Here is a 26,813-nt window from a genome sequence, read left to right on the forward strand (position 1 = left end):
TCTGATTTATTTCTCAGCCTATTTATCATTTGTATATAAGAGGGCTACTGATTTTTTGAGTTAATCTTGTATCCTGTTGTATTATTGAAGGTGTTTATCAGCTGTAGGAGTTCTGTGGTAGAGTTTTTGGGGTCACTTATGTATACTATCATATCATCTGCAAATAGTGAAAGTTTGACTTCTTCCCTTCCAGTTTGTATAGCTTGGTCTCCTTTTGTTGTCTTATTGCTCTAGCTAGAACTTTGAGTGCTATATTAAATGGATATGAAGAGAGTGGACAGCCTTGACTTGTTCCTGATTTTAGTGGGATCACTTTGAGTTTCTGTCCATTTAGTTTGATGTTGGCTGTTGGCTTGCTGTATATTGCCTTTATTATGTTTAGGTATGTTACTTGTATCCCTGATTTCCCCAAGAAATCATGAAGGGGTGTTGGGTTTTGTCCAAGGCTTTTTCAGCATCTAATCAAATGATCATGTGTTTCTTTTAATTTCATTTTATTATTTACTGGGTTACACTGAGACGTTTTTATATGTTGAAGCATTTCTGCATCTCTGGGATGAAGCCCACTTGATAATGGTGGGTAATATTTTTTGATGTGTTCTTGAATTCAGTTTGCCAGTATTTTATTGAGTAATTTTGCACCAATGCTCTTGAAGGAGATTGGTCTGTAATTCTCCTTTCATAGTTGAATCTTTGTATGGTTTTGGTATCGGGGTAAGTGTAGTCATATAAAAATAGTTTGTCAATGTTCCTTTTGTTTCTATTGTGTGGAACAACTTGAGGAGTATTGTTGTTATGTCTTCTTTGAAATTCTGGTAGAATTCTGCACTGAAACCGTCTTGCCCTTTTTTTTTGTTTTGTTTTTTTGTTTGTTTTTATGAGACAGGGTTTCTCTGTATTGTTTTGGAGGCTATCGGTCCAGCCCGGCCTCGAACTCACAGAGATCCACCTGTCTCTGCCTCCCGAGTGCTGGGATTAAAGGCATGGGCCACCACCGCCCGGCGTGCCCCTTGTTTTTTGATTAGCAAAGTCATGTGACTTACTTGTGGCGCTGTTTTGCAGTAGAGATGTGGGATGCATGATCTTCATGTTTTTTTTTTTCAGGTAAACTTCCTCAGTGGTACCTGCTTCTTTCCAGTAGTAGAAACTAGTCCAAACACTTCTCCCTGCATCTCTTTTATGTCTTGTCAAAACACTGCCCTTCATACCTCCTCACTGCATGAATGCTTCAATTCATGGACTAGTGTATCTCACCCTGGCTTCTTGAGTCTGCTTTTAAACTGCCTATATACCACGTATACATAATCATGATCATTGAAAATAGTCTTTCCAGAATTTTTGTTTGGCCACTAAGACAGTTTGCAGACAGAGTAATGAAGTCTTACAGTAGATGAGGCTTTTGAACCAGTGTGTCCTTTGGATTTCATCTAGCTCAGTCCTCTGATTTCAGGGCACATGTAGCAGTGTGAAATGCTGGTGATGTTTTGATTAGTGAATGATGTTACTAAGCTCTCTCAGGATCCTCTAAAGGAATGTTTAGCATGTTCTCTGATTTTCTTTGTTTCCTTATTTGTGAAGATTGGAATATCCATCAATTAGTAATTCCTTCACCTGCAAATAAAGACTGTTGATAATGCTTTGTTGCATAAAGAAAGTTGTGATTCATCTTTATGAATCTGGGGTTGTGAGGATCCTTAGGGTTGGGTCCAGCTCACTGGGTCAGAAAATAAGTCTCTCTCTCTCTCTCTCTCTCTCTCTCTCTCTCTCTCTCTCTCTCTCTCTCTCTCTCTCTCTCTGTGTGTGTGTGTGTGTGTGTGTGTGTGTGTGTGTGTGTGTATGTATGTATTTTTCTACTTTCCCTCAGACCTAGCATGGTTTTCTTTTGTATTAATAACTCCTATCCTACATTACATTACAGTTTTAGGAATCATGTTGAATGGGGAGAAGAAGTAAGCCTATGGGGCTAGAGAGATGACTCAATGCTTCAGAGTACAAATAGTTCTTAAGGTGGACCCAGTTAAATTCCAAACACCCACGATGGACAGCTTGTCATTGCCTGTAACTCTAGGAATGTCTCATGCTTCTGGCCTCTGCAGACACTGCACTCAGGCACATAGGTACACATATATACATAATTGAAATGAATCTTTTTTTTAAAAAAGCATAAGGTTATAAAACTGGTAGCTTCTCCTCCAAAGCCCAACTCTCCCACTACAAAGTGAACTCTCTCCCAGGAGCTACCAGCTTTCTTCCGTCTACTCATTTCTAGAGGATCACATGACCCATCCTAGTTGTGAGAGGGTTAGGAAAGCTGCTTTGTGTCTGACTTCAGAGTGGCATGGCCAAGAAGACAAACTTGAGAGTAGATTTGGACTGACCAAACAACAGTGTCTGTCAGAGTTGTACCTAGAATATGCATTCATCTGTATGGTCATTTCCAGAAAGAAAACATTTGCAGAGTGGATCCCATCGTCACCTTGCTTGGATTCAAATCAAAGCTTCCCTCCTAAGCATCTTGACTTTAGGCTTCCCTGCCTTTGTTTCCTTAGGAGTAAACAGTAATGGTAATATTACAAGTTTTTTATGTTTCGTGTGAATAACTTCAATAACTCAATACTTAATGAATGTTGTCAACAAAGTTCAGTGTCCTGCCTGGATGTAGAACAAACTGAGTGGCTAGCAGGCTTCTATGAGCAAAATGACTTGGAAATGGAGCACTTGAAGCTGCTGTATACAAACCTTTAACCTAACTAGAAAAATCCTGAAAGATACATAGTCTTAACAGCTTTTGCTTTTGCCTTCCTTTGTTTGGACAGCCTTATAATTGACATGCTCTTGTTTAGAAACAAAACACTGTAGGACTTATCCAGAGTCTTCATGTGTGGAAGTAGTGTGGTGAAAAGCATATTTTGACTAGAATGTATCAAATCAGGGATCTGTAAATTTCAGTATGTCTGTGCAACAGTTCTAGATAAGTGACTTACACAGAAACAGTGCTGTTAGGGCGAGGATAAAACAAACGCCTCTGCAGTGTTTTCAGCAATTAGAAAAAAATCATAGCACGGGAGAGATGTTGGGGGAGGGGCAAGAAAGGGGCTATCTGAAACATAGAAGGCATTCCGTAAATAGCCAGTCACAAAAGAAGTGTAGAATGAGAAAACCATCAGAAAGCAATTCCATGCTCTGCAAGCCTCATCTTGTTTCCTAGTAACCACCCTTCATAGCATGAGAATGAAAACTGGCTGATCCTAGAAGAGAAGCAATAGAAATGCAGAATGGCTTCTACTATGTATTACTGCCTTGCAGGGGACTAGCAGGTGGATTCTGCATGGAAGGACTATTCAGCTGACCCTTCCAGAATTACAAAGAAGGGGTGACTGAAGTCCAGGTCACATGCGAGAGTCTCATGTGAACCAGAGGTCACAGCTCCTCCTGCCCAGAAGACCACCCCTCTTCCCATTTGGGCATGTGCATTTTGCACGCATGGCTACTCTATCCAGTATATTGGCATTCCTCACAATCCAGAACAAATTGTAATAAAAATTCTAGCTTAATTTCTTGTCGCAGTGAGGCATCATCCTGCAGTTATGAGTACTCAGGTAATTTGTCAGCTTGGGATGAAGTCAAGTGTTCAAAAACCTCTCATGTTATGGCTACACACAAGCCATTGGGAACTGTACTAACTACACTTCTCTGACTTTTGCCTTCAGAAAACCCGTTATGAGATTTATGTCAACATTCTGAAAGAAGGAGGCAAGGAGCTCCTGAGTACTGAGGGAAACGAGGCAGTGGGACTAAAGAAGTCACATTCAAGTCCTTCCCTGAACCCAGATGCATCTCCCGTCACTGCCAAGGTCAAGCGCAATGTGTCAGAGAGAAAGGACCACCGACCTGAAACACCGGGCATTAAGCAAAAAGTTACTTAGAATCCATCCACGGCCAGGAAGTGCTGGTCATGGAGCAAAATAGAGTTTTTCAAGATCTTTCTGGTAATCCGTGAATATATTTAAAAAATAGTCTGTGACTAAATGGTGCATTAGTAACCTTTTATATTGTAAATTTTTGTTAGTTTCTGTACATATGTCTTTGCTCTTGAGTTCTTGCTTTGATGATTTGGGCAACTTTATAACTAATGCACCTTTTGTGAGGGGCAGAGGATTGCAGTCCTTTCTCCTTCAGCTTTCTCTTATTTGCACTTCTGCACAGTTATTTTATGTATTCCCAGTCAACTGTTGTACTTTTTTTTAGGTTTAAATTTCAATCCATTGTAAAACACTTAACTGGACAAGCATTGTGCTTTAGTAAATCCTAGACTTTACATGTGAAATCCTGCCCAGTCACGGAGGTGAAGTTGAATGCTCATAGATGCTCACGTACAAACAGCAGTGCTGGGAGTCAAGGTGTCCCAGGGGTGCACTTGGGCACTCATCCTGGCACCTGGTGTTCAGTGCTGGGCACAGGAGGAGGGGACATGACGATGACAGGGCTGGAGGGAGACCTTAGGGAGGCACAGGACTCTGCCTCACCTGTGGCTTCCATCCCAGCAGATGTGGAGTCATCTTGCCTGAAGGGAGGCTGAGGGTGGATTGATACCAAGCTCCTTCTGTTTTTCTAAAGGATGGTGGCAGTAATCAGCCCTTTGGGAGCTGCGAGCTAAAGCAGTAGGGTGTGTGGTCTTCCATAGGAATGTGTTACCTCACTCCCATGGGGTCTAAACTAGGAATTGGAATCATCTCTGTCATTGATGCCCTTCCCGCCAGGAATAGATCTATTTTTGCATAGATGTGCAGGCACAGATCATGTCCTGGTTGAAACAGAGCAATGTGGAAAATGGATTGCCCATATTTTTTCTTTGCTATGACAGGACAAATAGGGAGCAAACACAGCTTCAGTTCCTCATCAGGGGACAGTGACCCTTCAGACCAAATCTGAAGTCAGTCTGATCATAGTGACTGAAGATGGAGGAACTTGATGATTTGTGTGCAGTTCCCTAGCTTATCCTCATCTCCATCTCTATAGACATCTTACTCTGTCACTATTAAGATTGTTTCTGAATTTATTTGTATATGTTTGATCTCACTTTTTCTATGTACTCAAAATGGCTTCACCTTACAGTCAAACAGTCCCTTCAAAATTCAAGGTATTAAGTAGAATATTGCCTGTAGAGGAAGAGAAAGGAATATAAAAGGTGAGATTCCTCTATGGCTGAAAACTCAGGTTTCCAACCTTGAAACTGTATTCTCTAAAACTACTATACTCCCAACAGCATATCTTCAAAACTAACAGGATGACATTTGGATATTCTTTATCATCCTTAGACATTTGCTCTATTTCTACTTGGTTAGTTGAAGGTACTATGACCAGAGAATCAGCTGCTCTTGCATGAATAGTATGATTCCAGTAAGTTAGAGAAGCCTGTTAGAAAATCATGGTAGTTTATAGAGACATATCATTAGGATATAGTAGCATTTAGTTACAGGAATAAGTGTTAACCTCTACTTCTTTTCCCTTGTGTACATGTCCATCTTGCTTGTGCCCAGGAATAGTAACTCCTCTCCAAAACTAGATGCTTGTTTCATGGTATTTTGCCACCTATTGAAAAACTTCCTTTAACTTCTATCTTGTTTAAGTAAGTCGACTTAGTTTATATTTCAGAACCATGAAGCTAACATGGGTAGTTACCATTTTGCTTCATGTACCTGAACTGCTTCATAGCTTCCTACTGAATCCAATATTTCCTGAGCAAGTTGCCTTTCTTCTGGAAGGTGAATTATCACTGTCTTCTTTTTGCTAAGTATTTGTAGTCCCTCAAGGGAAAGAGGTACCAAGACCCTTGAGTCTTGAGCATCATCTTTGAGCATCAGTAGCTGAAGAACAGTTAACATGTTTGAATGTGTTTGTCCACAGTGTATGTCTACATGTGTATAGAATGTTTGTGTGTACTTACCTAGAATATCTAATATACATTGAATGGTACCTTGCTGCAGAGTTTCTGGCATGGAGAATGATCTGGGAATACCCTTAGCATCAGCACTGCCACTGTTCCTATTACAGGATTCATAGTGTTGGCTCTAGAACTTATGGTCATGCTTATAGATAATCAGAAGGCAAAGGCACTTTTGAAGCTGTAAACTATGGTGTCAGCATAATTTATCTGGAAAAATAACTATAACATTCTTCTGTGAGTTAGAATCCCAGCCTGCCCTAGTTGAATGCTGTCCACCTTCCAGGGATGGGGTCAAAATGTGCCTTCCCTGAGGCCAAGAATGTACAGCAGGCTGCATTTGTCATATGGTAGAAACACCTCTGACCTGCTGGGACTCTGAGATTCTGGTTCATGGCCAACCCCATTCCCCCACACTATTGAGTCATAAGAAATGGAAGGTGGTCCTTTGGACAGCTACTTAAACCTGTTGCCTGGTGCACGGTACAGGGAGCTCTCCTCCCCCTCCTCCATGGTACTTCATCCTACCCCACCTATGCCTACTTTCACCCCTACCTCAGTGCCCTGGAGCCTTGGAGTTCCTCTCCATATGATAAAATACTATCTACCTTCCATTAATACCCTTAGTAATGATTTTCAGTGTATAAAATCTCAAGTCATCAAACGTCTTTGATGATAGTCTTGTTGCAAACTGACCCTGCATAAAATCTGTGTGTGTTGTGAGGCTCACCCTACCCCACATGCTGACTTCTAGAAAGGTTTGCCAGGAACCCCATTTAAGAGATTAAAATCTTGTTACTACCACTCAGAGTTCTTGTTTTATTGGTATATATTGTCATTTCTGAAATGTACTTTAAAAATATACATCGTTTACCTAATTCTTAGCAGTGTCTAATTAAGGCAAGTATTACTTATATGCATTTCAACCAGTCACAGTGAGATCAGCATGTGGGGAAGTACTCTGCTAGAAACACTATATATGTAGATTCTAAAAACTGCTCTTAGGGAAATAAGATGGAGCCATTTCTCATGCAACAGTCTTGTGAAGTTTGTAAGGCACTCTCTGCCCTTCCATTTGTGTCCCTCAAGATGAGGACCATTTTCCAGGAAATTGTGAGGGCATTGATTCTGGAGGAGGACACTCTGGCTCTGCTGCCACCTGCCCTTTCTCAGATAAAGAGCAGGGATGAAGGGCCCTGATGGGAATAAGGAAGGACCATCCTCAGGTGCACATCTCATCTGCCTTGTTGACTAGAAGTCAGTTTCTCCTTTGTCTTCTCAAACGAGAGAGACCTTACATGAAGTTAGCTGAAGATGAAATTTTAATTCTTTGGCATTGTTTTCTAGTAGTCATCAATTAAGCCTCACTTGACATTAAATTTCTTAGTTTTGAACATCCAAGTTTTTGTGGTTTGGCTTTTATGGATGCAAGATTTTATCAGGTCATTTAGCTACCTTCCTGGTTTTATCAGAGAATGATACCTTTGTAAGTTCAGATAACAGTGTGTTCTTCACTAGTAAAGTTCACACTAGACCCATTAGAATTGCCACATCAGGTACACCTAGACTCTGGTTCAAGAAGAATAATGTAACTCGAGATTCAAGTCATATCTGCTTTTGTTTCAGAGCATCTGTGTTACTCAGACAGAAAAAGACAAGTCAATTTAGTAGGCAGAGGATCTCCCTTGCTCCGGGGCCTGTTACGTTCATTCACCCAGGCCAGGCTGCTGGTGAACCTCTAGAGCAGCAGAAAACCCCCACTCACTTTTGACATCTGCTATCATCATGCCATCCAGAGGACTTTCTCAGTCCACTTAAAATAATCCCTGAGGTATTGCAGAGGTACTTTGTCACTGCGTATCCTTTCAGACTCCCTTTCCATCCTTCACACTTAACGGGACTGACATCCGATGTCATTCTCATTCTGCATCTGTGGAGTGGGCATCTTCCAACAGTCAGCTCATTGCATGTGGAAAGAATGTTAGGAAATACTTGAATCTGCATGGCAGTTTGCTGGTTGTACGCAAGAGCAAGGAATACAGCAAGTTACTTGTACATACAGTAGGTTTCCTTAGGTCTTGTGGACACATCCTTCGTAATTTATATGTATATCTGTTGTATTAAAGTATTTGGGGAATATTTGTATAGATAGTATGTCACATGTCCAAGGAAATGCTTTCTGTCACCCGCTAATGTTGTATTTGTGGGTATTTATAGTTGTATGTATGTATGTGCATCAATGTGTAGATTATGTATCAGTATATGGTATATGTATGTTGAAATTATTTTTGTCTTTCAAAACCAGTATAATATGAAAAGAACATTTAAAAACCTCATAGGAGTGATTATATAGTACAGTTGTTGAGAGTTCATATAGTGGTATTGTTTTATTAAACTTAAATTCAAATGATATTTTATTAAATTTTTTAGTAAGACTTTACAATAGAAAATTCCATCTTTAAGCTTTGAATTACCAGGGCAAAAATGACTTTGAACTACACTTGTGAATCTATTGACATGTACAGTGTGCAATACAATGAGAACTCATTATAATTTGGGAAATACAGAAGTGGGGGGGGGGAGCCAGCCTGTGCAGTCTTAGCAACTTTAGCATTAAGAACACTTAAACATAAAGTTGAACTGGCAACTTTGGGCTTATTACAAAATGTGATGCTTTTGAGCTCACGTTCTTTATTGTTGTAATTAGTCCAGAACACTACGTAGCTTTCCGAAGAACTCAATATGTACCCAGTGTATCTTTTATGTACCGGTGTATATTTTAGAGTAGATCGGTCACTCTCCTGGTGCCACATCCTCACCCTTATTGGAAAGGAATATCACAGACAATACTGAAGTCTATCAGGGCATCCCAAGATCGGGTACCGTATTCCAGGTTCGCAATTGCACAGGTTACCAGCTAGTGTCACAGGTAAAAGGACTTTAGGAACAAGTTAAAACTTTATTTAATATTTTTATACTTCAGTCTCTTTTCCTGACTCTCCCCAAAGAAGAGCCACTGGCCTTAGTTGTTTGACATTGTTGCTTATATCACAGGTGTAAATAATGACTAGAGACTACAGTTTTATTAACCAGCATGTTTGGTATGTTTAAAGCAGCGACTGGGTGTGTTCGAGTGAGTGCTTGGCTGCAGTGTCTTTGTTAGAACACGCTGCCTCATGTCTTCATGTCAGAGTCAGAGAATTGGAACTGTTGGGTCTGATACCCTCTTCAGCTCCAGGCTGCAGCCCCATATTGGTAGTTACAGCTGAGTTTTGTTTTTATTAACACTTCAGTCTCAAACTATTTTTACAAATATATATTTTTTTCGGGCTGGCTATGTGGCTGATCAGCAGGGCTTCTGCAGGAGTATTTCCTCCTAAGAATTACTTGTGATTTGCAGAAAACAGCCATGTGACTCAGAAATCACACAGAAAATGAGTAGTAGAAATAAGGTATAATTTAGGCCTTAGTTACTTGAAATGTTTGGATTTTAATATAAAGCCATGGAAGTTGTAAAGCCAAGTAATCATTTGACATGGAGAATAATGTTCACTCTAGAGAGTATATATGCACATTGAATTTTATGTCATTAGGATACTTTTTTAAGCTTTAGAAATATGAGTAATTAGACCAAATTGAAGTGGAGGGGTGCTGGCTGTTTTCCACTTGGGGTAGCCATGTCTGTGTTAAATCTTTTCCTAGGAGATTCAACGATTCACTGTCCTCTTAAGTATTTAAAAAGAAAATTGATATGCCTGGGACCTCATCTGTGTATGCAGAGAGAGAGAGAGAGAGAGAATGTTTAAAGTTATACAAATGTATAACATTGAGACATTGAGGGCCAGAGTAGTCTAAAGAAATGATGAATGGAGGTGATGTAAACTGTGTCACAGATGTGTTCCATGAGCCAGGGAACACTGATGGAGTTCTGGTGTTTGACTTTGAGAGGCATCACATTTTCCTGGTGGATCACTGACTTGAAGGCATTCTTATGATCTCTAGGCAGTGACTCTCCAGCCCTCTGAAGGTGATTCATTTAGGAGGGGAGTGTAAATGGAGAAGCCATATTACCTTCAGAGTCCCAAGTGTGGCTGGCCTGCCCTGGCTTTGAGCTGTGGGTGAGAGAGCTGGCATTGGAGAGTACTGAACAGCCAAACGCTTATCTATAGTGCAGGATCTTCAGGGTGAATACAGACAGGAACCCCAATCTAATGTACTTTTGCAGGGGAGCGTTCACCTTTCACTAGCAGTAATATGAAAATCAGTACCTTACCTAAATCCCTGAAAGCACTGGTGGATTGAGAGGACTTTGGGATTTCACTTAGTGTTTTGCCCAGCAGTCTACATATGCCTTTGGACTCACCTACAAGTCCCAGGCACAAGGCTCCATGAAGGACGACACAGCAGGTCTGAGGCGCTGCTCTGAGCCCTTGCCTCGGGCAGTGGAGAGCAGGGTGGTCTCCCCACTCTGGCGTGTCTCCATGGCCTTCCACTCCACTGGGGCTTCTGCTGGGTTCCGGGCAGTTAGGAATCCAGCTGTCCCAGTGGCTTGACCCTGTTCAGGCAAGATATCAGCTTCAAGAGTGACTCATCCATGGGAGAAGACACATGGGGGTAAAAAGACCCTCAGTTTGAAGCTAAGGTTGCATTTTGTCTTTTCAAGAAACAAATGGGCACGTTGAGTTCTGTTCAGTGTCAGCTGATATCTTTGCCTTTGCTCCCAGATTTCCAGAAATGGATGCTACTTCCTTTCTGTGGGAAGGGTCAAGGAACATAAAATTGCTCAGCAGTGCTCTGTTCACAGGAGGGTCGTTGAGCAAAGGCCAGCATGCCTCCCTACCTTCTCTTCTACCTCAAGTGTTTGGAATTCACTTCTGGAACAGAAATTAATACAAGAGTCCATGTTGTCAGCCCTGTTTCCTGTGGGATGCACATAGGATGGCAATTTGTATCTTTTAAGATAAAACAGGAGCTGGGACTTGGCAGCCTATTTTAACTGGTTTCTATTTACTGTGATTCCAACTGATTGGCAATGTATAACATTCCTTTACCTTCAAAGTTTTCTCTGCCAGTCATTTCTGTGTCACCACACTCCTGGTGTCACTTGTCCCTGCAAATTGCAAAGGTAATTAGTGACAAAACAGTAGCCTCCCCTTCTCAGTGGCCAAACTGTCAGCTTTTGCAGACCTGGGAAAGCTAGTGGTACCACACCATGTACTGAAAAACTGTTCCTTATCACACACCAGACTCAAGAAATGCCACTTCCAAATTGTGGCATTCATGGTGATAGTCTTTTGAATGGAACAGTAATTTATGTGGATATTGTTAAAGTGTTTAAAGAATATTTTGAAAATTAAGTTTACATTTTACAATTGCTTTATTTTTATTGAAATAATTGTATATAAATATTATCCTATTTCACTGTTATTAAAGTAAAGCTAAACCATGTAGACAGTAGGTCAACTGTATAGAAGCTGTGATGTATACAGTAAATTTCTCTATTGTGTAAATGGCCATGAATAGAACTGTCCCTGTGTTTTTATAAGTTGAGGGTATTTTGTTGTTTTATAACAACAAAATTTATTGCATTTGAAATGGTTTTTATGTAACAGAAATCATGCAAACAATGAAGGATTATAATATGGTATATGTAAATGTACAAACTTTAGAAAGAAATAAATGCAACAAATTTCAATAATTTTGGGAGAATGTTTTTATTTTCTTATTTATTCAAGTTGAACAATACTTTTCATAATGAGTATTACACTCTGTACCCGTCCATAAAAAGACAAGCACAGGGTGGGGGCATGGTTCGGTGGGTACGAAACTTTGTTGTGTAAGCATGAGGACCTTGAGTTTGAATCCTAGTGCTCATGTAAAAGCTTGATATGGCCGTGCTTGTGCTCATAACCCAGTGCTAAGGTGGGCTGAGACAAGATCACTGGGAGGTGCCGGCTCCCAGCCCCCATCTGCATTCAGTGAAAGACTGTCTCAGACATGAGGTGGAGACAAATGAAGCGGCATAGTCGACACCCTCCTCTGATGTCTACAGATGGACAAAGGCACATGTGTCTGCATGTATACACACACCCAGTCAGGCACAACAGCACATGTTTGTAACACCAACATGAGAAGGCAGAGGTGCGCAGATCTGCAGAGTTAACTAAATGGCCAGTCAAATGGGTGAGCTTCCAGTTCCGGGAGAGCCTTTTCAAGACATAAGGTGGAAAGCCCTTGAGAAGAAAAAATAAACACATGCAGACCTGTGACCCTCACACGTATCTGCACATTCACACATCAAGTAAATCACAATAAAATGACGACTGTAAGACACATACAAGATGGAAGAACTCCAGGGTGAAAAGATTTAACCTTGGACGTTGACTGAGGTGGTCTCCACTCCGATAGCTGATGCTAAGTGGCCTCCAGGAATGTCCGTGAAACTTGGTGTCATCCGTGTAAAGGCCTTAGATGTGTTAACCATTACAGCAAGGGAGGAGAAAAGAACTTCTTGAAGCAAATTCAAGAATTGTTTTCTCTCCCAGTGACGTCTTTTCAAAGTAAGTGTACAGTGTAGTTAATCTGTCCTGAAATGCTGACACTCATCTCCATAGCATTGCTCTGTTGTGGCTAGCGTGCACCTTTACGCTCCCTAAGAAAGCCTAGTGTAACTGAGGTCTATTGGTTTAGAAAATTAGATCCCACCTCAACTTCTGAGTATTGGAAACAACGTCAGGGTAGGAGGTGTGGATTTTCTAAAATCTGACAAGACTGGCTGTGTGCTGTTAACAAATGTATCAGTAAGAGGTCAAGACTTCTATGTTGTCCATCTCAAGAAAGAAAACTCCTTATTTGGAGTGTGAAGCTCAATCATGTGTTACATTGTCTGGCAGCCTGTATGTCTGTGGTGGTTATGATCTTACCATAGTGTCTGTATTGCACAACTAATATTGTAAGACCCATAGGGACTGCAGAGATCATTTTAAGAGTATTCCTAAGAGGAAACTAAAACCCAGGTCTAATTAAGATGCTGTGAGGAGCAAACAGAATCTCTGTTGTATTCCCAGATTCATTTTTTGAAATGACATTGGAAGAGACATCCAGAGGGACGGGGGAATCACTGTCAAATCACATGGAAAAAAATTGTCAACAAAGAACCAAACCTGGTTAAGAACAAAGAAAACAATATTTTATTGGGACTGAAATCTAAAAAACACAGATTCAAGCAGCCTTGAATTTTGCTTCAAGGTTGTATAATTATAAGATGGTGGCCATATTTGTAGCTTTAAATCTCAGGGGTTTGGAAGTTTGGGCCAATGCTGACAAAGTTAAACTGTATTGCTAACTAAAGTATTGGACTTGGTTTTATTCACTAGGAAGTTTGGGGAAGGATGGCAGAGGTTAACTGTATACTAAAGGCCACCTTAGATGTGGGAATGGACATGTCTGAAACCAGTTCAAAGGTATACCCCCCAAAATTCATGCGATCGCATTAAATGGCTTCCCAACTCTTAGTTCATGCCACTCTACTTTTATTTTCTTCCTTGACAGTGATTAACATGAAGACATATTAGAGAAAAATGTATAGGAGTGTATGTCTGGGTGATGGCTCCGTCAGTAAAGCTAACAGACATGGAGATCTGAGTTCAATCCCTCAGAACCACGTGGACTGATCTGAATGGGAAATGTCCCCTGTAGTCTAGGCATTTGAGCATTTGGCCCTTAGTTCATGATGATGATTCAGGAGGTTTCATAGATGCAACTTCATTGGAGAAAGCTCTTCACTGTGGGGGCGGGGGAAGGCTTTGAGAGTATATGGCCTCACCCCGCCTCCAGCTTTGTGCTTTTGGTTAAGATGTGAACTCTGAGCTTCCTGCTCCTGCCACCATGCCTGGGGTTGCCATAATACTGCCCTGCTATGACAGGCTCTTCTTATTTATTTGTTTGTTTGTTTATTTTTGTTTTTATTTCTTCAAGGTGGGTTTCTCTATAGCTTTGGAGGCTGTCCTGGAACTTGCTCAATAGACCAGGCTGGCCTCAAACTCACAGAGATTGCCTGCCTCTGCCTCCCAAGTGCTGGGATTAAAGGCATGCGCCACCACCACTCAGCCAAGACTCTTATTCCTATGGAACCATAGCCAAAATAAATTGATAATTTGCTTTTTTGTTGAGGTGTTTTAGCCCAGCCATCAGAAAGTGACTAATGTAAATATGCCTGTATCAGTGATGCCAGCATTGCCAAGGCAGGAACGGGAGGATGCCTCCAGCTCTCTTGACAGCCTGTGTAATCGCTGTGCCCCGGGCCAGTAAAAGACAGTGTTCCCGAAGATAATACTAAAGGTAGTCAGTCACACATCCTCCATGTGCACGTGTGTACTCACAGAAAAGCAAATGCACACACACATAGATGAAGCCATACATCAAGGAAACTACTCTGTGCTGTAGACCAGTAAACTTGAACCTCACTCTGGGCTTATCTTCAGATAGAAAGCAAGCAGCAATTATTTGAAGTCAGAACAGTCTTCCAAGAAGAAATTATATTAGACTCGATCTTGTATTCGGTAAGTTTGGTAGATTAGACATGTGCAGTAAATAAAATATCAGGCCTTTAAATGAGGTAACATGGTCTTTGATGAGATTTGCCCTGGTAAAATGAGAAGTACAATCCACACACTCACACTGTTGGTGGGCGTGCAGCCAATTAAATAGCACTAATTAAAGGATCCCCAACAACTTGGAGAGGCATCTCCAGTGTCCTGCTGCAAAGCCTGCCTTTGGCCCCATCTGTTCACCATTTTAATTAATAACTTGGCAGAAGCTACAGAGGCAAGTTTGTGAAAAATGGGGATGTCATAAAGCTAGGACAGGATGATTATACTAAATGACAGAATCGGGATTCGAAAGGATCTCATCAGTCAAAGAAATGGGGCAGATTAACAGTGTGATGTGGGAGAGTGGAAAGGGGCTTACATTGAGTTTAGAAACAGGACCGCACAAGGGCAAGCTAGGACTTTGAGTAGCATAGGATAGTGACTACACATGGCAGAAAGTCGCCAGCTTCCAGCTCAGAAAGGGCAATGGAAGTCCAAAGATGCTGCCACCAAAAACATCTGGGCTTCATTTCTGTGTTTGGTGTCTAAAGTGGAGTAGGTGGGTCAGATGCTGTTGACACCAGGAAGACCAAACGGGGTGAACTGTCTACAGACCGGCACATTGACATGGCAGAGTATGCATAAGTAGTAGCTAGACATTAAGAGCTGTGAACTATGCCATGAGGAACACGGGAAGAGTGTGAATGGGAGATGGAAGACAGTCCATGACAGGATGAGAGAAGGCTGCTTTAAGTGTTGGAATGTCCTGACCATCAGGCCACGCCAGCCAGGGAAGCAGGTAGGTTAACTGCAGATCTTCCAGTCTCCCTCCACTTCCTCAAACCTATCTCCTGAGTCTCCCTTAAAGCAGGCAACCTGTAGCATTCTCCCTTTCTGCTCCCTTCTTCAGTAAACCACACAGAATTACCCCTACGAACGTTCTTTCCCCCACTTACTGCTGTATTCTAACCCTCAAATCTAACAGCCATGCCCTGGGAACCTTCAGGCCAATTAGGTCAGCAAAGCACCTAAATTCTTCCACTCTCCTGTCATCCTCCATGCTCAAACCCCAAGTCTCTTCCTCAGCTCTGTAACAGACCACTCACTTCAGCCTTGGCTCACTCTGCCCCATCCCCAGGGAACTAAGCTGATCCTCATGGAACACCCTGCTTTCCTCCCTCCTTTGTACCCCCTCCATCTCCCTCTCCTAACCCATTCTTAATCCTAAATGTCAGTTTCCAGAACCTAGAAACACACTGTACCCGGAACCCCCAGTGTACATATCTATCAGGATCCAGGAAGAATTTCCTTCCAGGCAACACACAGTAATCACACTAAGAAGACAACAGAACCAAGAGACAAAACAGCCACCCAACGAAAACAAGGTTAGATATCATCACTAGAATGACATCTCCCCGAACCCACATGCCTAAACTTCAGCATAACAAACACAATCAATAACACCTAGGACAATATGTCTCTCCTAGAGCCCAGCTATCCTACCACAGCAGTCCCTGAGTATTGCAACATAGCTGAAGCACAAGACAAAGACCTTAAATAGCCTTTATGAATATGATATAGTGCTTACAGAGGAAATGTATAAATGAATCCAGTAAACAAATTCAAGAAACCAGTTAGTAAAAAGAAATGAGTATAAAAGTTCCAGAAATAAAAATACCTGAATAAAATAAGACCTGAAAGTGGAAAAAGAAACAAAAAAGAAAACAAACTGAAGAAAATCTGGAAGGAAAAAAATTTAGGAACTGGAACAAGAATATCAGAGGCAGCAGAATCCAAGAGTACAAGAAACAAAAGAGAAAATCTCAGTCATTGAAGACAAGCTAGAAGACATAGATACTTCAATTGAATAAAATATTAAGCCTAAAAATTGTTCTGGCACAAAACATGGAGGAAATCTTGGACATTATGAAAAGATCAAATCAAGGGATAATAGGACTAAATAAAGGAGAAGAAACCTAGATCAAAGGCAGAGAAAATATTTTCACCAAAAACAGAAGAAAAATTCCCTAATCTAAAGAAGGACATGCCTAGAAAGGTACAGAAGCATACAGAACACTAGTCAGGACTGAAAAAGTCATAATAGTCAAAACACTAAAAAGAGAAAACAATGTTAAAATCTGCAAGGGAGAAAGACCAAGTAACATATAAAGGCAGAACTATGAGAATAACATCTGCCTTTTCAACGAAATTAAAAGCCAGAAGAACCTGGACAGATGGTCCATAGACTCTTAAGAGACCACAACTGCCAGCCCCGACTAATATACCCAACAAAACTTTCAGTCACCATAGATAGAGAAAATAAGACATGCCAAGATAAAACCAAATTTAACAATATCTGTCTGCAAACCCAGCCCTCTAGAAGGCACTAGAAAAAAAGCTCCAACCAAGAGGTTAACCATATCCAAAAAAACAATCTCAGATCAGCCAATCAAAAGAAGAGGAACACATGCGCGCGAGCACACACACACACACACACAAACAGGAATCAACAAACACTGCTCATTGATATCTTCCAATATCAAAAGTCCCGTTTCCACAATAAAATGACACTAACAGTATGGGAAAACAGGATCCAAACTATTGCTGCATCCAAAAGAAATCATACCTTACTATCAAGAATAGATATCACCACAGGGTGAAAAGAACAGAAAAAGATATTCTGAGAAAATAAACCTAAGAAAGTAACTGGTGTGACTATTTTAATATCTAACAAAATAGACTTTAAAATTAATCAAAAGAGATAGGGAAGGACATTACATATTCAGCAAAACAAAAATCCACCAAGAGGGCCTTGCAATTTTTACTATCTGTGCCCCAAACACAAGCTCACACAAGTTGGTAAAAGAAACTCTACTACAGCTTAAATCACATATTAGCTGTTACACACTGATGGTGGAAGACTTCTATACTACTTATCCACATGAAAACTAGAAGAAGAAATGGAGGAAACCAAATGAACCCAACAGATATTTGCAGTACAATTTCACACAAACTCAAAAGAATATGCCTTCTCACCACCTCATGAAACTGTCTCCAAAACTGACCACAGACTCAGACACAAAGTAAGTCTCAACATACACAATAACACTTAAGTGACCCCTGGGTCTTACCTGACCACCACAGATTAAAGCTGGAAACTCTTAGAAACTGAACAACTGTCTACTGAGTGAAAAATGAGCTAAGACAGAAGTTTAAAAAGAATGAAGGACTTTCTAAAATTGGAAAAAAAATGAGACACAGCACATCCAAATTTATGGGACTGTTGTAGAATATTACTTAAAGGTGTGTTACATTTGTTTGTGCTGTGGAACATTTGTTTAATGATGCAAAGATGTGTTGCATTCTTTCATGTTGCATTTGTTTAACTGTGATGGATTAGGTTTTTGTTCGTTGTTTGGGTAGGCAGTGTTTTCTATATGCTGATTGTTATGGCCTGAATGGAACTTCTAACACGGAGTCAGTTATGCTAAGTTCTGGAGATGTGTTACAAGGATCAAGTGGAGAATAGGATGGGAGATGAGGATAAGGGATGGAATACAGGGAGAGACAGTTCAATTTAAGACCCATTGGAGGAGTACTACGAAAATCTAATATAGTAGAAGCTTTCTAAAATATACATATATGAAGGCAATTTCAAACAGAGGGCAAGACCCCTTTGCTGAAGACAACACCTACACAACCCGTTGAATATGGAGAAGTCAAACTGGTGCCTACATAGAGCCTTCACCCTGCATGTTTGCATCTTTGATGTAAATACCAACTGAGCCACAAACCCTCTGATCTACAATGGTGCCCTTCCTGAAAGGTATGCTGATGAAACTGTGCCACAAAGCTTGTGGGAGTCACCAACCGATATCTGTGAGATGGAACCCATGCACGACACAGCTTGGGTGATGGAGAACTTAGGCGTGCACAACCCAGAGACTAGAGTAAACCCAAACACTATTGTAATAATAATAATAATAGTAATAATGATAATAAACATAACGGGAAAATGATTCCTAATTCCATCAGTGCCTTGCTCAGCTATCATCAGAGAAACATCCCCCTGCAGCAGATGGGACAAACACAGAGACCCACAGCCAGACATTGCATACAGTTAGAGACCTTGGAACACTCAGCCCTAAACAGGATGTCTCCATCAAATCCCTCCCCTCAGGGTTCTGGGAACCCCTGTGGAAGAGGAGGCAGAAAGACAATGAGTGTAAGAGCCAGAAGGGATGGAGGACACAAAGGAAACAAGGCCTTCTAAGTCAACATGATAGATGCTCATATGAATGGTTCTCTTCTGGGGTCCATATCTCATCATTCATGTGTGCATTCATCCTTGATAAATAGAAAAACTGTATGCATGGGAAAGACTTAACAATTTAGACACGTTTCTTTATTATGATTTATTATCATTAAAAAATGTTGAAATACATCTTGTTGGAAATAGAAGCAGTCACATACCAAGTGAAGGAGCGTAGCAAGGACTGGTGAGCAACACAGGAAGAAGGGGAAGTTTTCCAGTGTGTAAGCCCGTGCACAAGACACTAGGTGATGGAGAAATTCCAAGCATGCCCCAAGAGGGAATGAGGAGGAGCCAGGAAGCATCAGGTGAGTCCTAGACCACTGCACAAAGATGATGGGTTAAAGAAGTTACTGAGCATGCACAGGCCTGGCTCTAGAGCACGTGTGGTAGGTTTTGTTCATGTGGGGCTTCTGCAGGCACATCAGCATCAGATGTTCTACAGCAACACCTTACCCCTTCTCTTTCGCTTGTATGCTTGGTTGGGTGCATTTTATTGTTGTGGGTTTCTTTAGTTGGTTGGTTAGTTTTGGGGTTGTTTTGCTTTCTGTTGGTGATTATATTTTAATTTTAATTTTATTTTATTGCTGTTGCAGTGCTTTGTTGAGATATGGTCTCTGTTTGCAGCCCTAGCTAGCCTAACTTGCTTTGTAGACCAGGCTAGCCTCAAACTTACAGATCATCTGCGTCTGCCTCCTGAGTGCTGGGATTAAAGGCGTGTGCTGTTTTGAACAGCAGAGGCAACAGCTCTGGGTCTCGACTTGAAATCTACCATGTGAAAAGCAGAATGTCCGTTTGCAGCAATTGAACTGTGGGGCTGGGAAGATGGCATGATGGGTAAAATGCTTGCCAGGCAAATGTGAGAATCTGAGTTCAGAGCCCCTGAACCCATATAAATCTGGATGTGTCTGCAATTCTGTTCTCCTTCGGAAAGAAAGGAGCAGACAGGAAAGTCCCAAGAGGTCCTCAACTAGCTAGCCCCGGGAACACAGTGAAGCAGACTGTTGAGCAAGTGAAAAGGGAGAAATGGCTGCCACCTGTGGGAATGAAAGTGGCGGTCATAGGATCACGTTTGAATGTTTTATCCCCAGCTGGGGGACTGTTTGGGAAGGAATGAGAGTTGTGGCCTTGGTGGGGGAGGGTTCACTGAGAGCAGGCTTTAGGCTTTCTTAGGCAGTGCCATTCTAGGTTAGCTTTGCCTCTGTGCCTCAGTGTTAGCTCTGAGCTACTTCTACAGTGCCGAGCCTGCCAGCTGCCATGCTCCCTGCCATGGCAGTCACAGACTAAGCGGTAAACTCTTTATTCTATGAATTGCTTTGCATGGTGTCTTTCCACAGCAAAAGAAAAACAGAACACACCTTTTACACATACACACAAAGACACACACCTACACACACACACACATACACACACACACACAGTTTGAAACATGACAAAGCAATAGAGAAATGGCGTGAATGTTTTTCACTTGGGAGCAGTTGACAGCAGAATCCTCCCTTTCACTCTATACCGGAAACACAAAGCTCGCTAACGCCTGGGCTCTCTGAAGGGATCTTGATAGAGTTGCTCGCTCTGGAGAGGGCCCAAGGTGTGCAAATATTTCCCCTCCCTCCCTGTATGACTCCACAGTGTAGCTGGGCTTCAGAAGCACATCCATGGAGCCTGGCTCAATGTCCTCTGGGCACATTTCCTAGATGATTGTGGGAGTTAGACAGAGTCTGCGCTGTCGTAAGATCGTAGGTCTTCTCACATTTCACCGCCATCCATCTTTTCAGTTGATTCCCTGTGCTGTGCCCAAAGCAGCAGCGGCAGCCGGAACCACTAAGGATCTTTAGACACGCAATGCCCATTCTATTTCCGCATCCGGAACTGTGGGTGTGGGACTAGCCACCTATGCCTTTCAAAGCCTTGGCTTAGCACTGACGCCCTTGAGCTCTGAGCTCCAACCTTTGTGAGCACCAAATGGCAACGGACGCCGCTGTGCTCATAAAGAGCGCCTAGGTGTTCCCTACCACGGAGCTGGCTGCTTCCCAGCAGGCTGTCACGAGCTAAAAGTCTCCTTGATGAAGGGAGGCTAAACCCTCACCGCTGTGTAATAAGTTGCAACCCAGCCAGAGCTACCGAGGTGGACAGAAGGTTCCCTGATAGAACTGAAGGGCAAGTCAAAGCCCACCCCAGCAGTTCCTGGCCCCACACCGCAACCACAGCCAGAAGCTCCTACCTCCTCAATGCCCTCTGCCACCCCATGTCTACCATGCTCTAAGAGAAGCGCGGTCCCTTTGCTGGGCAGTCTTCCCCAGGTTATGGGAGTTACCTCTCCACTCAGTAGGCTGTAAGAGAGAGGGGCTAGCTAGATTTCTCCACCTGCAGGCCAGCGCGGTATTTTTTGCCTGTTTTTACATGGAGCCATTACAATGCCTGAGACGGATTGGCTTTCTTGATTTTGCCTTTCCTTTAAGGAATGATGGCACTGAGAATCTGCTCAGGTGCCTGTTGGCCACTTTTAGCTCTTCTTTGGAGATAGTTCTGCTCGTTTTCTGTTGTGATGATGTCTGAAATCTTTGTATATTCTGAATATTAAACTTATACTAGATACATAATTTGCAAAACAAAATATAGGTACTGGAAAATTCTTGGGGCTGAGGGATGGCTCAATGGTTTGGGCACTGAGAACTCTTTGCAACAGCAGGGCCAGTGGCTCACAGCTGCCTGTAACTCCAGTTCCAGGGATCCGACGCCCTCTTCTGGTCTCTAGGGGTGCTGCACCTGTGTGACACACAAACAACTTAAATAAATAATGTAATTCAATAAAGGTAAACTTTCTTCCACTTTTGTAGGTTGTCTTGTTTACTCTCTGGATGATGCTTATTTATTTTGGTATTTGTCTTTTCAGCTTTATCTTTATTCTAAGGCTAACCTTTATTTTAACAAACGTCCCTTTCCTCTCCTTTTCGTATTTGGTATAGTCTGTTTGTTTTATCAGTTTTATTATCTCTGTGCTCAATTCCCCACTTGGCAATGAGGAGACTTAGTTCCTGTTTTGTGATTTCTCTACTTCACAGTTTTTAGATTTTTATTGTATTGTGTAGAGAGAAGCCTTTTCCTTGCCAGCCGCTTTAGTTTTTCCTCACCAGTCGCCTGGGCTCTGTCCCGTTGCAGTCCCCAAATGAACACACATTTATTAATTATGAAGCTGTTGGCCTTGCTTGTTTCTTACTGGCTATCTTTGACTTAAGTATTTAACCCATGTAAGTATTTCTCTTATCAGACAGACATCTTACTTCTCTGACAGGCTACATGATGACTCCCTGTGTTTCTCCTACCCAGAGTCCTCCTGGACTCCTAGTCCCACCTATCTTGTTTCCCTATTGGTCAACAGTGCTTTATTGACACATACACAGGACTTCCCCATCAGTATTGCATTCATTTTATATTCCCTATCTTTATGCTCACACTTGTGTTTCTGAATTTTCTACAAACTTTCCCTTATTTTTATTTATGAGTGTGTGTTTGCTTGTTTTATATGTGCACTACATGCATGGATGCCCAGGAAGACCAGAAGACAGAAGGTAGCTCCCTTAAACTGGAGTTACAGGCAGGTGTGAGCCACCCAACATGGATGTCGAGAACTGAATCTGGGACCTCTGCAGGAGAACCAGCAGCTGAGCCAACTTTACAGATCCCTTCATACTCGCTTTCCTCTTTATACATTGTTAAATAAATTTTGTGCCTACCAAGATTTTTTTCTGTCATTTTTTTCCTAGTTGTCCCTTGGCTAGATGAAACTTGTGATGAAGGGAACATGTTATGTTATGCATCTTATGGTATACATCATATATATACATATATATATACATAGTATCTGCATTTTTATATCTTATGGTATACATTGAATGTTATGTATATGGAGTACTTGTATTTTGAAGCCATTTCTACACCTTTGACATCTGAAGAACACTTCGAATACAAAAATTGTTGACTCACATTTTCCTGAATTAAGAAGCCTCTTGGTGAATTTAAGCTTGGAGTTAAAGAATTATTTTCCCATTGTCCCGCAAACCTGACTGAGGTACTGAAATGTGTCTCGTGGTTGACTATTTGGGGTCAACATTTCCACATACACAGTAGCTCCTTTCAAAACATGTTGTTAGGCCTTTTATTTCCACATGCATTTGAAGGGCTGACTGCATTACTGGCTCAGAGGCCGAGTGCATACTGCTCTTGCCCAGGACCAGAGTCAAATTCAGAATTCACAGCCACCTCTACCTCCAGCTCTAGGGGAGTCAACACCTATGGTTCCTGTGGATAGCTTCACTCATGTGCACCTGTCTCCACACACACAGAATTAATAACAATAAAATGACTATTTATAAATGTTTACTTGGGCTATAGTTTGAAATAGCAATATAGTCCTTTCTCTTGTCCTCTTCTGGAATTTTGGTTTGTATGCTAGGTTACCTTTGCTGCCTCTGTGGCTACCTCAGTGTCTGCGGTCACTCTGCCCTTTAATCCGTGTACACTCTTCTGAGCATATTTTTTCCTGTCAATATCACTAATATTATACAATTGTTTTCTCTTGTGCCCTTTATATGCGAGTCTGTTGTCAATATCGTTCCTGGCTTGGGACCACTCTGGTCTCACTGTCTTCTGGTCCAAAGATCCTGGAACCTCTTGAGATGTCCTTTGTAGCATCATGTGTTTGCTCATGGATAGTTCTGGTGGCGAGCGGTAAGTGTCCCATGCTGTTTCGGGAAGGGCAGTTCTGGATTTTATTACTAAATTCTCATGTCCTTCCTTCTCACTGTAGATTACTTCCATTACTTACCTCATCACAAGGACCATATTCCTGGCAAGCAGCAACTGAAAGGACACCAGGTATATTTTCGTTCGTGGTTTGAGAGTGGGCAGTCGGTAGCAGAAGGTGGACATGGAGAGCAGCTCCCGGCTGCAGCACTGGGAGGACAAGGCTTTGTGTCAGCATTCTGAGCCCACAGAGCTCAGGGTGGGCCTGCGGCCAGGCTAGCCACCTCGAGGCCCATCCCCAGACAACCCATGGTGCATGCCAGCTCTTGTGTTCTGTTTTGTGAAGTCACTGTGTTATCTTTCTAGACCAACAGCAATGAGCTGATGTTTTAGAGACAGCAAGGAGCTTACTCGGCTCTCAGCTTTCCTGGATTCACGCTCCTTCTCCTCTTGGTGTGGCAGGCACACTGTCTCTAGTAAATACTCAACTGTGGAGGCTGGTGTTAGGCAAATGTGTGGCTTCCTTTTGTGTTACTAGGACCTTTAGTTCTTGCCATCTGTTCCTTCGTTTCTCTTCGCAGCCCTGTCTCCTGCTGGAAAGTCTCAGCCTCCCTCCTGAAAGTGATGTTTTCACAAGGCTGACATCTTGCCTTCTCCACAGACTCGGGTCCTTCCTTCCCTGCCATCTCCCTTTAGCCAGTCCTGTGTGCCAAATTTCTTCAGCCATGGCAAGACTCCTTAAGCCAAGGTAATCCTACCACACCAAGACCCTTAACTGACTGCAGAGTAACTTTAGACATAGGATTAGGACCTGGGTGCTTTGGGGGTAACCATTCTTCGGCCTAGTTAATTGTCCAGGAGACACATGCTGTGCACTCTGAGACAGAGAGACTGCAGAAGTCAGAGAATCAGGGGGCTCCCTGTGAGATTGTGTCTCCTAGTAACAGAATAAGCTGACCCCATCAGGTCTCACCAGCACTCCCAAACATAAGCTGAACAAAGACAACACCAATGGGACAGGCCAACGTGGACCAGCCTCAACCCTACACAAGGAACTATTAGGCAACCAAGGGAAGCCAGAAGCAGGAGAGATGGTCCTCCCAAGGAAGAGCTCACAAGTTGGTTGTCCAGTACCAAATGCTCATCCCTGAAAACATACGTACAAGTAACTTTATGTGGACTGAACAGGTTATATTTAGAAGTGTGTGTGTGTGTGTGTGTGTGTGTGTGTGTGTGTATGTGTGTGTGTATCTCTACAAATGTTAATGCAATAGCAATTAGTCAAAAAAGAGACCATGAGTTTGAAGGACAGGAAGGGGCATATGGGAGTGTTAAGAGGAAGGGAAAAATGTTTCTTACAACTGTATATTATAACCTTAAGAAAAAAATAACATGCTTTGTGGGGCTAGAGAGATGGATCAGAGGTTAAGAGCATTTATTACTCTTGCAGAAGACCTGGGTTCAGTGTCCAGTACCCACATGGCAGCTCAAAACTCTTTGCCAGTTCCAGGAGATCTGACTCCTTCTGGCCTCCACCAGCACTGGGGACACACATGGTAGTCGTATTTACATTCAAGAAGAACAATCAGGAATGAAAATAAATCTTCTAAAAACAAAGGAACATGCCACGTAACACATTTGCACAACTCACACTGGTTATTCTGTTTTCTTTTTCTGTGTTTTTTTTTTCTCCAATTCTTTGCTTTTACATCGACTCTAGAACTATCTTTCTGTATTTTCTTCTCCAATTCTTTGCTTTTACACTGACTATCTTTTGGTTTCTCTAGTCATTTCTTTTCCCAGTTAGATGCAAACAAAGTTTTAGGGCTGTTTTCGCCTGCAGGAAAGAAATGGCACTCAAGGATCATCTTATGGAGCTTCCTAGAGGGCTTTATGGTGATGGATGGATTGCAGTCCAGGCAGCTATGTTTATCCTCTGAGGAGGAAAGTCGCTGTCCCCCATTCATATCTGTTTCTTGGGGCAAGACTGTGCAGAGTTTCCGTGTTGTGTTATTTTCAGGATCAAAAGGTAAGATGGAGACTCCAGTGCGCACTGACTGCCTGGTGATCTTTAGGTACTGTTGTCATTCTGGTTGACATTGTGAATCTCCGGTCACAGCATCCTCATGCACCAAGCACGTCCCGGGGTAAGAATCTTAGTTTTATTTGCAGATTCTCTCTTAGTTCTGTTTTAGCTTCCTAGTCAAGTTTGACAAGCAGTCAAATATTTCATTTCTAAAAATCCTTTTTTTTTTCATATTCTGATGTTTTCACACTGGGAATAAAGCCTTCCTCAAAAGCAATTAATCACAGAAGCAGATGGGGTAGTGCTGGGTACACATGCCTGGTGGGCCCCAGACAGAGGGCCACAATGGTGGCTCCACCGCTCACTCTGCCTGGGCGGCCTGCATATGGTCGCCGCGACCTTTGATATGTCACGAGAGTCGCTTTTCAAACCGAGATGTTTCTTTCTCCTACTTTGCATTTTCTGTCTTCTTCCTGATCTCTTTTTTGTGTGAATGACCCCCCTCATCTGCCTTTTTACCCTGGGGATCACTCTACAGTGTGTCATCTGTAATGCCAGCTTTTATGTAGTAATTTAGTGCGTCCCTCCTCCAAAATGGGATTGGGATTAGCATATGACCTGACATTCTCTCTCCACTTCTTCTATATGTCCTTACTATCAGTGTCTCAGATACAGACTTAGTAAGATGCAGCATATTCGTAGGACCAATGTTGGTTTTTACCCTATTGCTTATGTAATGTCATATTCCACATAAGGAGGCAGTTATTAGAGGATTCTAGTCCAGTTTCATACTTTTGAACAAGAGCTATTCTTGACATTTCTACTTCCTGGTGTGTGTGTGTGTGTGTGTGTGTGTGTGTGTGTGTGTGTGTGTGTGTGTGTGTTTGTGTGTATATGTATGTCTGTGCATGTTTGTGTGTATGTGTCTGTTTGTCTGTGTGTGTGTGTGTGTGTGTGTGTGTGTGTGTGTGTGTGTGTTTAGCTAATCATGGTTCCAAAGGTTCAGAACAACACATTTTTAAACAGTGCCTAAAATTCCTGCCTGGCACATCTCATGCAAGCATAAATGCACAAATTTCACCTCTGTGGCTTAGAGCTCTGTCCCAGTTTCCTGTTGAACCTCAGCTGGAAGGACTCTGCCTTCTTTCCTAGTCTTATCAAGCCTCCAAAAGTTTATTTCAAAGCCTCATTTTGTAG

At 42.1% G+C, this 26,813-nt stretch overlaps 1 protein-coding gene across 6 annotated transcripts in view; it reads left to right on the forward strand.

Annotated features, from left to right (window-relative positions):
• Psd3 (pleckstrin and Sec7 domain containing 3) overlaps positions 1–11,642 on the forward strand; it is a 435,804-nt gene extending 424,162 nt beyond the window's left edge. For all 6 annotated transcript variants that reach the window (XM_040742209.1, XM_040742210.1, XM_040742211.1 and 3 more), the window contains one exon: positions 3,711–11,642. In XM_040742209.1, coding sequence (XP_040598143.1) covers positions 3,711–3,926 — 216 coding nt within the window. In that variant the 3' untranslated portion in view covers positions 3,927–11,642. The remainder of the gene's footprint in view (positions 1–3,710) is intronic.
• The last annotated feature ends 15,171 nt before the right edge of the window (positions 11,643–26,813 follow it).

Source organism: Mesocricetus auratus, unplaced genomic scaffold (genome assembly GCF_017639785.1).
Source record: "Mesocricetus auratus isolate SY011 unplaced genomic scaffold, BCM_Maur_2.0 Super-Scaffold_6731, whole genome shotgun sequence".
Lineage (NCBI taxonomy): Eukaryota > Metazoa > Chordata > Mammalia > Rodentia > Cricetidae > Mesocricetus > Mesocricetus auratus.